General features: G+C 39.7%; 1 protein-coding gene across 1 annotated transcript in view; it reads right to left on the bottom strand.

The window, feature by feature from the left end:
• Positions 1-2,148: 2,148 nt before the first annotated feature.
• Positions 2,149-12,347, bottom strand: part of LOC121148961 (aromatase) — a 30,196-nt gene continuing 19,997 nt past the window's right edge. Inside the window, exons 6-9 of the mRNA XM_040969346.1 lie at positions 10,344-10,458; positions 8,539-8,701; positions 5,367-5,608; positions 2,149-3,599 (exon numbers count right to left, since the gene is read on the bottom strand). Coding sequence (XP_040825280.1) covers positions 3,351-3,599; positions 5,367-5,608; positions 8,539-8,701; positions 10,344-10,458 — 769 coding nt within the window. The 3' untranslated portion in view covers positions 2,149-3,350. The remainder of the gene's footprint in view (positions 3,600-5,366; positions 5,609-8,538; positions 8,702-10,343; positions 10,459-12,347) is intronic.

Below are 12,347 nucleotides of genomic sequence, written 5' to 3' on the forward strand. Positions count from 1 at the left end.
GACTAACTGTGTTTAAGACATTGGCTCGAATGCCATTAGGTGTGACATTGTTTCACAGACTATCTGCAGTTGGCATGATCATCCAATTTATTTTGCCTGCCTGGTTCCTAGACACTCTGCTTTGGGAACCATTATGACTCAACTGCCTATGTATATGTAGGAGCAGCTTCTCAGGCAGGTGAAGTCTTTTTTGGGGCACCTGGATGGCACTACCTCCTGCTCTTTTCACAAGTGGTTTGTTGATGTCTATCACTCTTTTGTGTGATTCTCTAGAGAAACAAGGATAACATTTTGAGCCTTAGCTATGCTGTAACTGAGATTGATAAGTTCAGTACATTAAAATAAATTTTCTCAGAGCACTTTTTGGTAATAGAACCTCAGTGGCCATGAATGTTTAATGTGTTAGTGAGAGAGAGAAATTCCAGCAAGTAGCAGGGGGATAAAAATGTAGGGATGAAAGGCATCTTTACCTATAAAATGGGAATAATACCTAAATCATAGTGTTGTTGGAAGAGTTCAATGAAATCAGTGTGTAAAAGGGCTTAATACAATAAGAAAGTGATTACAGTTGTTTTCCTGTTCTGAAAGAATGAACTTGCTTTTCCCAACTATTTAGTTGGGAAACAAAATAACTATTCATTTGAATAGTAAGAGGCAGACTGTGATGTATTCTAATTGTTCAGTCTAAACTCAGCTTAAAGAAGACACCATGCCCAGGGGGTCTGACTGGGTCTTCTCTGCATCAAACATTTGGATGTTTGGAAATAACTATGTATAGGACTGAATATTTCGTTTATATCTTAAATCTTTGCCTGATGAGAATATTGCATAGCAGCCATCTATAGAACAGGCTTCACAGCACTTAACAATTTGGCTAAATTGGAGTATTTGTTAACCATCCTGATGTCTCATTTGCCCATGTTCTTATAGCAAGTTATCTTAATGTAGTACATCTGAAATGAACTGAAACTGTACGAAATTAGAAATATAGGCATGGTTACTATGACGTTATAGTAAAGGAACCTTTGCACTATTTTTTCATTTTGGATAAAGATTCTCCAAACATGTGTGAAAAGTAAAGAATGCAAGTTTGGCCATTAGTATTCTGTGGACAAAGCAACTAAGATATTCACTGGGCAACAAAATGGAAATAGTCAGGCGTTTAAGGAAAGTCACCTGACATTACATTGCTGAGCTGGGAAGCTGGAAGTAGATGCCCCAGCCTGACATCGGTTTGTTGTGTTACAACAAAGTGGCATATGAGGGATGGATTAGGATCCATGTTCCTCCTTTACTACTTCAGGGGCAAGTTCCTGTAAATCTTTGTACCTATGTCTTTCAAGCAATACAGTTTGAGATGTTGGGTGGGACAAAAAAAAAAAGTGACAGAAAAAAAAAAGTGACAATAGTCACAAAGTATAAAATGAGAACATGGAAACATTCAGCATGTCTTCTGGTTTTTTTTTTATTCTTTAAAATATTTATTTTTATTGGAAAGGCAGATTTACAGATAGTAGGAGAGTCAGAGAGAAAGATTTTTCATCCACTGGTTCACTCCCAAAAGGCCACAATGGCCAGAACTGAGCTGATTTGAAGCCACAAGCTTCTTACTGATCTTCCACATGGATACAGGGTCCCTAGGACTTGAGCCATTCTCCACTGCTTTCCCAGGCCACAAGTAGGGAATAGGACAGGAATTGGAGCAGCCAGGAAACAGACTGGTGCCCATATGGGATGGAACACTTGGAGGTGGAAGATTGGCTAGTTGAGCCATTGTGCTGTCCCCTTCTTCTGGCATGTCTCCTCTCCCTTAATACCATGAAAAGACATATGCAGGTATCATAAATCAGAATAATTACTAAGTGACATCATTGTCAAACCCAGGGTTTAGTGAATGGTTGCCGTGTACCAGACCCACTGCTGAGGAACTCCGTGTTAATCGTCTCCTATAATCCTCACAGCCACTTCCCAAAGTGTGCAATACTCAGATTGGATTAGTGCAAAAGCAGCATTACAGAGAGTTGAAGCTGTTGATCCCAAGTGTATTTTAGAAAGGCTGAATTTATAAATGCATTTAATTTCTCAATTATGGGATGATATTCAGTAATAGATACAATAATTATTAGTCATAAGATATGAGGAAAACTGTTTGGAAAATCAATCCATTTATTTGATTCCATCTACAGAGCTAATTCCAAGGTGTACTACATATTGTAATTCAGTGAACCAAATGAAGTGCGCACATTTTACCAATGGCTACATACAGTGATTGATTCAATGTACTAGCTGTTACAATATCTAAGGTAACTATTACATTTGAGGTAGGAAAGAGAAATGATTTGAAGAAGTTCTACCCTATATTTTTTTAATTGTTCCATAAAAAAAACAAAAACAAAAACATAGTTTTGGGGTCATAGAAAGAAAGGGAGAGAGAAAGTGTTGAGGACAGTGCGATAAGAGCACTCTTTAGAATTTTGAACCGCTTGTGTTAGAGATTTAGGTATGGATTTATAAGATTTCCCCCTCCTCCCAAGTAGTGAACTCTATTTTAAGAGATGCATCATGGTTTCAAACTTTTTATTTATATTTCAAATGCGATATGTGATTTTTTTTTCCCCTCTGTGGAAGATGCAGGATCCTAATTGTATTTTGCTCAGGCTACTATGATGCTAAATCAGCTTGTATTAACTCAGACTCTGTCTGTGGTATCAGAAGTAAGTGGCTGAGGCATGAATTAGAGAAAATAGGAAAGGACATCCTTTTCCAGAAAGAGATAACACATGGATATATAGGAATTAACTGGGCATAATTCATGAGGAAAAAATCAAATGCTGAATTTGTAAATATTTCTCCAATGAACGTGAATCTTGCTGTACCATCCTCACCCAAAACCAAATTGAAACTCCTCTGTCTAAATTAGCAGGTGTGTTTATCCCTGGGTACTCCAGTATTAGCCTGACTTGTCAAATTAACTTGAGTATTTGTTCACCAGATATTAAATGCCCTTGGGACAGGGCAAAGAAGATCCAGTAGGAAAACAGACATAGATGTTATTGATGACTTATCCTTTCCAAAGCACGTTGTATGAAGTTGGGTCTTCAGAGCTGCAGTTTTCTTCACCAGCCACTTCTCACAAGCTCTTGGCCTTTGTCTTTTTTCTTGCAGCCTGGTTCTCTTTGGTTGGGACAAGAGCAGACCACTGATGGAGCTCCCATCTTGCTGATCACCCATAAAAAGTAAGCCTAAGTTAAAACTCATGGGCCACCAAATGTTCACTTGGCAAAGGATGGATGGTTTCAATGTGAACTATTGACATAGAATGCTCCAGGGTAGGTACTGACCAGGCTTCTTTACTGTTTCAGGCAGTTGTCTGAATTTCTTGGCATAAAAATCATTTCCAAAAAGTCACTAGTCTCGTCTGGATGCAAGGACAGGTCATTTTTTTTCTGCATGTTTTCAACACTCCTTCCTTTCAATGCCCTCACTTGGAACCGCCTCAAAAGTGTAACCAGGATGGTTTTCATCATCACCATGGCTATGTACTTTCCCGCACAACCACGGGGTCCGAAACCAAATGGTTGAAAATACCTGTATGGAACCTATGAAAACGAACAGGTGGTTAGGCAGAGTGCTAAGGGCTGATGGACCACTCTAACTCTCCACTTAGTTTGTTTGCTCGTGTTACAGCCCCAACGTTAGATGAGCCTCAGTTGTATTTTTCCTGTGGCTGTGTTGGGTTAATAAGTCAATGCAAATGATCTTACTATAGGAAATGTTAGCCTAAGGGAACTTCGCAAAATTTGCAGAACATGTGTATTTTGAATAAACTATGCCTGAATGTCAAACTATGCATGCTACACGGGATCTTTTGACATTTCCTTAAATATTCAACTAGTTTTATGGGTGAATCACAGTGTTACTGCTTTCTCAAGTAACCAATATAAAGTTTGTTTCTGTGTAATGCTATATATCTGATGAAAAGGGACAAATGTAGGCCAAAATATGGATCCCTGACTTGCGAGCACTACATCCCTAGCTTTTTAGTTGTTTGGAAAATCAATGAGGACCACACATATCTGTCTTGTCTGCATTTAGACTTAGGCATCTACTATGAATGCCTATGTGAACATCTACTGTATGTGCCTAGTACACCTATGTTGACAAATTGAGTGATTTCTGTAGCATTATCTGGATTACCGGACAAGAAGCAAGATAATTTAGTATTGCATTAATACTGGGATTCTACAACATGTGAAATGGGAAGGGGCACTGAGGGAACTGTCTGGATAATTCAGGTTTAAAACCATTGCTGCCTAAAATTTGACACAATTAAGGCAGAATCTTCAGAACACACCAATTCTGTTTATTGAGTTCTTTTTAGAATAGAACCTATTCTCATGTGTCCATATGATAATCAAAGGAAGCCTGCAAAAATGGAAATTTTTGATCTTGCTTGTTTTCCACCTAAAGCAGAAGCAGATGTTCCCTTTCTTAGATGGAGGTACAGCTGAATCTAAATGGTAACAGAGTTATCAGTTTAAATACAAAAGTGGGTTGGTTGAGTTAAACAAAATTTGCCTCAATTTGGCCAAAATTGAGCCCGTGCTTTTCACTGTTCACCATGAAAATATTTGCTAGAGATAGAGATCTAGCATCATTGGCTTGAGGATAAATATGATATCATGTTCCAAGCTATGAGGCCAGGTGGAGGGGAATGAATAGAAATAATCAAGTGTACATGGGAGAGCAAGATTTAATAGATGATGTGAGAAGTGACTTGAATATCCACCACAAAGATTGAAAAGACCCCACCATTTTGGACCCAGCACTGTTTTAAATACCTGCTTCTACTAGGTCTCATCCTCTTTCCTGCGGTTCATGTCTGCCCTTTAGGTTCAAATATGGTTGTCTGCCGATTTGCTGTAGCCTTGTAACCTTGTTCCCATCAATCCACTCTAACCTCATGGCACTGTACCTGATGACCTATCCACTAATCCCTTGCTGACCCTACCCATAGTCCTCGCCCATGGTCCCACCTATCCATTCCCTGTGGGCCGACAGTCTTATCTACCAACCCCTCCTGGCCCATCAAAGGCCCTACCTGCCAATCCCTCCTGGTCCCACACTACCAATACCTGTCCTGTGGCCATAAAATTGTAGGTTCCTGTGTGCACACACTCTCTCTGTCTCTGCTTCTGCTCCCATTCCAGAGGCCATCTTCCCTGCTGGATTAAAACCTCCTGCATGACTCCCTGCATCTGGTGTTTCGGGTTTGTGCTGACAAACCAAAACGAGCTAACACCAAAAAGAGCCAACAGATGACATTGTCAAGAGTGGCATATTCAGTTTTAAGAAAGGGCTCTTACGTTTTTTGCGAAGTTCTCAAGAGTAAATTCATTGGGCTTGGGGAAAAACTCAAGTCTATGCATTCTTCCAATATTCAGAATAATGTTAGTTCCCTTTTTCACTGGATAACCATCAATTACATCATCTTCTAAGGCTTTGCGCATGACTAAGTCCACAACAGGCTGGTACCGCATGCTCTCATAGATGAAGTTTTCCACCACTTTTAATTTTTGCATATCATCAATCCTTATATCTCTTTCACCTGTAAGGACAGATTAAAAAGGACAAAGAAGATAGTTTCAATATTTGACTGGCATTAAGACTCCTGTTTTCCCACAGAATAATTCGCCTTGGTTGAAAAACAAAATCTACTTCTGTAATTTTAATATATACTAGCAACTGGGGCCAAATATGTTTGGTCCACGTAATCTGTTTTTTTTTAAAAGATTTATTTATTTTTTGGAAAGTCAGATATACAGAGAGGAGGAGAGATAGAGAGGAAGATCTTCCCTCCGATGACACACTCCCCAAGTGAGCGCAACGGCCAATGCTATGCTGGTCCGAAGCCAGGATCCAGGAACTTCTTCCGAGTCTCCCACATGGATGCAGGGTCCCAAAGCTTTGGGCCGTCCTCGACTGCTTTCCCAGGCCACAAGCAGGGAGCTGGATGGGAAGTGGAGCTGCCAGGATTAGAACTGGCGCCCACATGGGATCCTGGTGCGTTTAAGGCGAGGACTTTAGCCGCTAGGCCACGCCGCCGGGCCCGGTCCAAATAATCTTTTTAAAAATTCAGATATTTAATCTGAGACAGCGAATACACACAATACAGAAAATATGATCTGTGAGTGAGATTGGCATAATGGGAAATAACTTCTGTTCAGAGTCTGTGTCTGTTTTGAATAACAGGAAGATACCCATTTTATTCTTATTTTCCTTTACTTGCTAAGTCATGATATTTTTACATATTGGCATGTTAAGCCTGTCACTGGGATGCAAATGAATATGCCACTGTAATAACTGGCAGGGAAAATAAGGGGAGACGGGCAAAGAAAAAGGGGAAGTTTTTAAAGGGGGAAGGTAGGTGCCCCTGTGCTTCCAAATCTGTATCAGCAAAACATGAAATCTACTCATTTTAAATAAATACATGAATAAGTTCAAATATGTGGCCAATTATCCTAGAAACTTTGGAGATTTCATAGAGAGTCCTGCATAGAAAAAAAGTTGGTAAGGCTGGACCCACATTCCCCCATGGCAACATTGGTTTGAAGTTGAGTGGCAGATCACACTCCATGGTTCCATAATTGGCCATACTTAGTCTATTTCACACATTTTCATCTGACTGGCCTCTGAAATCTTTGGGATGTTGGCTCCTCTACTCTAATTTGTAGGGGAGATACATTCCCTCTCTTAACTTGTTAACAAACTAACATATCAATCATCATAAAGTTGAGTGCTCAGGTTGCTGCATGATCAAAGTGAAGACTGTAGATTGGATATATTTCTGTGAATTTTTCTGCTGTGTTTGCCTGTGCAATCATTTGCCTACACTGTTACTGATAGTTGCTTAGCATCTCATCAAGAGCAACCTGCTGCCTAGGGTGGTAAGAACACCTTTTCCCCAGGACAGAATAGGTGCCCCAGGTCAATTCCAGGATCTGGGATTTGGTAGATACTTCCCGTGTCTCAAATTGGCCTGATTGCAGAGGCTCAGACATTTTCAAACAGGTTGCCACATTTGCAGAATCAAAGACAACTTAGAATGGGGATGGGTGGGAGAGAGGTGGAGTTCTGGGATCCTGGCTTGGGTATGACCCAGCTCTGGCCGTTGTGGCCATTTTGGGGGAATGAACCAGTGGCCAGAAGATCTCTCTTTCTCTGTCTCCCAGTACTCCATTGAACTGTTCATGTCTCTTTCTTCTTTCAGCTCAATGAGCCCCGTGAGTGCAGTGCAAGAATGGTTCTGACTTGTTCACTGTGTACCCCTACACCTGACACTGAGCCTGATAACCTAATGATGGGAGGCATTTGAGAAAACCTTTTGGAATTTGGAGCTGAGACATTATTCTGCTCCTTGTTATCTACATGGCCATAATGTTTCCCAGATATGTGATGAATCTATAGACAGCTTCTCTCCCATGCTTAATCGTTAGCGTCAACCATTTCAAGCAGTGTTCAAATGAGTTTTAAAAGATGGTATCCTTCCATAACTGAGTAACTTGTTTCACAGGATTCCTGTAAAGTCAAGAGAAAAAAGTTTACCTCATGTGCCATCTCTTCACTTCTATAAGAAACATGTTCCTAAAAAGATTACCCATGTAGGAAATTCTCAATAAGGAATTCTATTTTCTCCCAGAAGACACCTACTCTGGATTTCTTACAGGTGTGGCTATGGTTCTGTGGAAGATTTGGTAAATAATGTGTTGAAGCAGAGGCAGAGTAGGGCAGGATAGGGCAGAGGTAGATGGGGAAGGGCTGAGTGGGACCCAGAAGCTTCTGTGCATGGGAGAAGGGGAGGGTGGGGAAAGACGAGACTGGCACCCCTAGGTCAGAGCAGGGAGGAGAGCTTATCACTCTCCCACCTTTATTGCAGTTGTCTTCTCCCCCCTCATTCACCAAATGGAACTTTATTTGTGGTTGGGTTTCTTAAAACCCAAACTGCTGTAAATGAGTTTCCTGGTGCAAACTCAGACACCTTTTATAACTGATCAAGTAGGCAGGATATTGTAAAAGACCCCATGTTTTTATAAAAATAGACATTAAAACATAGAAGGAGGCCTCAAAATGATTATGAAAAAATGGAATTAAAAGATGATGCACATTTTGATGAACTTTTATGTGCTTTCCTGTGTGTGTGAGTATACACAGAAAAAGACTTTGAAGAATACTCTGTAAACTACTAGCCTGAGGAGTGGGAAATGCAATGGATTGGGGATGTCATCTTGTGCTTGATACAGCTCTTTGTTACTGCATTTTTTACAGCCTTCATATGTATATGATTTTAACATGCAGAAAAAATCATCTTTTCAACCAGCCTATCTGACATAATCATTGTGTGTCAGAATGACTTGCTTCATTGTTCTCTGGGTGGGTTGTAAAAGATCTTGTGTTTGACATCAGATTCTTAAAACACAGAAGCTGAAATTCAGAATGAATTGTGTTTTAAGCCATAGTGTTTATTTGAAAGGTCCTTACCAACAACAGTCTGGATTTCCTCCATTATTGCATTTTCAACGTTAGGGTGCTTTGCAATGAGAAACAGCATGAAGAACACAGTGACAGACATGGTGTCAGGTGCTGCAATGAGCATTTCCAATACACATTGGTTCACATTCTCTCTTGTCAGGTCACCACGTTTCTGGACAGTGGAAAAGGGGTTGGTCAAATTGGCAAAATGAATCAAGGTTTTTAAAAGTGAGAGGAATTGACATTCAAGAATCGGCAACCTCAACTAAATGAAATAATGGAATGCTTCTGTAATTGACTATGATCATTTCACATGATAATATTAAGCTGAAAGATAAAATATTTAATTATCATGGTACAGTCAAATTCCCATGTTGTCAGGTTCTGCACCTGTGAATTCAAATAACTACAGATGAAAACTATCTGGGAAAAACTGTGCTGAACATGTACCAATTTTTCTCCTTGCCATTATTTCTACCCAATACAATGCCCATTTCCATAGCATTTATATTATATTAAATATTATAATCTAGAGATGTTTTAGAGTATATGAAAATGTGTGAATGAGTTATATCCAAGTGCTATTTCATTTTTGTAGCAGTGGCTTTAAGACCCTGTCATCCTGGGTCAGTACATCCTTAAATATCTTGAGTACCTGCTTGCCCAGCACTACCACAAATTCCCTAGGTCTCAGTCCCCTTAAGGCCCACTCGCCTAGGGAAGCTTCCTGACCTTCGGGTTTAAACCATGTCCTCCACCAGTCCCTGTACTTTATGACCCCATACCTGATGGCCCTGCTCCACCAATCTCCTGAGGCATTTACAACCCCAGTGTCCACCTACAGCTGCATCTGCCAATCCCTGGCCTGCACTCCCACACCCCACCTTGAGGCTATAAAGATGTTTCTGTCCTTTGCTCTCTGCCTGTCCTTTTTTTTTTTTTTTTAAAGATTTATTTATTTTTATTGGAAGGTCAGATTTACAGAGAGGAGAGACTGAGAGAAAGATCTTCCATCTGCTGATTCACTCCCAAAGTAGGTGCAGTGGCTGGAGCTAAGCCAGTCTGGAGCCAGGAGCTTCTGAGCCTCCAAATGGATGCAGGGTCCCAAGGGTTTGGGTTGTCTTTGACTGCTTTCCCAGACCACAAGCAGGGAACTGAATGGGAAGTGGTGCAGCCAGGATATGAACTGGCACTAATATGGGATCCTGGTGCAGCCAAGGCAAGGACTTTGGCCACTAGGCTACCACGCCAGGCCCCCTCTGTCTGTTCTTTGTATCTTTCTGCTCTCTGCTCTCCCACCCCCTTTCTTCTCTCACTCTCTTCTCTCCTTACCCCAACCCTGTACTCTCTCACTGCTCCCACTTTCTCTGAAGCTGTTGCCCTCGCCGAAATAAAGGACCTCTCTCGTGATTCACTTGCTGTTCTGTTGTCTTGGGTTTGTAGCAAAAAAGCTAATAATTTTAGGTAAGGAATTTTAGCATGTATGTATTTTGTTATCTGTGAGAGGGAGGAGAGTGGAATTTCTGGAACCAGACTATTGTAGATACAAAGATCTAAAGTACTTAGTGTCTCTTGTTTCCCTTCTTTATTTTTCCATATTTCACATTTTATATTGTGACAAAATATAGTTTCAGTTTTCATGGCCAGTCTTACTGGAATTTCTAATGTATGGGCAATTTGGGTTGAACATTACAGAATGACTAGAGCAAACACTTAAGTGGAGAAGTTTGCAACAATTATAAAAGGAAATCTTTACACATTTATATAGTCATAACATGTATTGTGAGGAGGTATGGTTAATCCAGGTCAAGTACCTCAGCAAAAATCAAATCAGTGGCAAAATCCATATGATCCTCCAGTTTCTCTGCTGTGGAGATCCTGCGTCTTTTTTCCTCCACCAGAACATCTATGACATCCTTCAAATCCTTGCTGCGAAAGAAAATCAAAGCATGATCTATTTATACTCAGCCTAGATGTGAGCAAAAATGACTCACTTGCCATTTTTCAACATACAGTCTCCTTTGATTGAAGCCACTTCTGCTCATAAATAATTAATATTTTATTTTTATAAATATAATCAAATTCCACATTATTGCTATTGTTATTATTATTGCTGTTGTTACCTATAGTTAGCTAATATTTCTAGATACTGGTAACAAAATAAAACATGACCTGTAGATACTGGCTAAAAGCTGATAATCAAAACTAAAACCACCCATGCATTTTTGTTTCTGATTTGGCAACCTCAAGCGTTAAAAAAAAAAATCTCTAAATGCCACTAGTAAAGGCATTCACTCTTCAGTTTACCACAGGCACTTGCATTTCTTATTGTTTTCCATCCGAGATAGCCCACTTTTATTTGCCTACTCTTGCAGAAAACACTGAGTATGAGATTCCTCTTCTAGACAGTAAACTCAAGTAACTGTTATTCTTGATATTTATTCTTACACCTTATGTAGTTTCTGCCACTTTGTAAACACTAGGTAAATATCTGTTGAATGAGTGACTAGCTTCATAAACATGTATATCCAGGCTGACTCCGTGGTAGGATGGAAAAGCACCCTAGACAGAGAGTAAGTTTTAGTGTGATTATTTTCTGTATAACTACTTTAAATCTCTAGCTTTGTGTGTCTTTTAAAGTGGAGAGATTAGACTAAATGAACAATAAGGTCACCTGAAGATCTGAATTCTGTTGTTCTTGCATCTGTCTCTACATGTTTCTGAGTAAATGTACTGTTTTCTGATCCTAGGGTATAATATTCTGTATTACATTAAATGTACAATAAACTACATTTGTAAATTTGTATCCTGCAGTAAATTTCAGTGGGACTAATGGCCAAGACCAAAACCAAACTAGTGACCAAAAGTATACAATGAGACTCTTCAGATGGTTATCACCACCACCACCACCAAATCTGACCCCAAGGAAGAGATCAGTCCTTTCTATAACTGGTTCAAGTCATGTTAATCTCTGGTGTTATTAAAATGCATAAAGAACGAAGTATCTAGGTCATTCACCTAACATTCCTTTACCACATGACAATGGACAAAGCAATGACAAGTTGGCTTCTCTGGACACTTGTATCATTGAATTTCAGAATCCACCAATAGGCTATAGCTGGATCTTCAAACATATTTGGGGATTTTCCAAGATGGAGAATTTAATATGGCTAGGGACATCTGTAGAAGACAGGAATGCAGGGGAAAGAGGAAACTAATATATTTAGTGCCACCATGTTCCAGGCTGTATATGTTCAGTGCTCTATGTAAATTGTCTCATTACCCTATACCCTCACTCTAGAAGGAAGGTTATGTTTTACTTTAAATAACTTCTGTAGATCATTTAGGGTCTAAGTGGTGGAGTCAATACACAAACCAGGTCTTTCTGCGTCTAGATCCGATGGGCTTTCCACTAATGTTACATGAAACAGGGTTTAGAGTTTGGTTATTTGTACTATAAAACCCATGGAGTAGTCTACAGGGCACTTGTTAGTTTCTACTAGAATAGTCTAAACCAAAACAGGATGATTTAATGACAGTTTCAGGACTCCCAAAACACGTGCTATGTAACAAATCCCCCAAAAACATTTCATTGGAGTTCAGTAAATTCATAATAAAAGTTCTTTGGGGATTACTATTAATTCTTGCAAGCAGAGTTATGTTAAATTAATTCAAAGATAAGGCAACTGATGAATTATTCTGTTTCCAGTTTTCTAGAAATGCAGAAACAGTTTTAACAGTTCTAATGGTAGGACCAGTCAACCCTTTTCTTCAAATCAAAGCATACTGCAATGCCTAATTCCAGAGAGGAAGCTCTT

This window comes from Ochotona curzoniae, unplaced genomic scaffold, assembly GCF_017591425.1.
Source record: "Ochotona curzoniae isolate NIBS_2020 unplaced genomic scaffold, NIBS_Ocur_1.0 scaffold_4701, whole genome shotgun sequence".
Lineage (NCBI taxonomy): Eukaryota > Metazoa > Chordata > Mammalia > Lagomorpha > Ochotonidae > Ochotona > Ochotona curzoniae.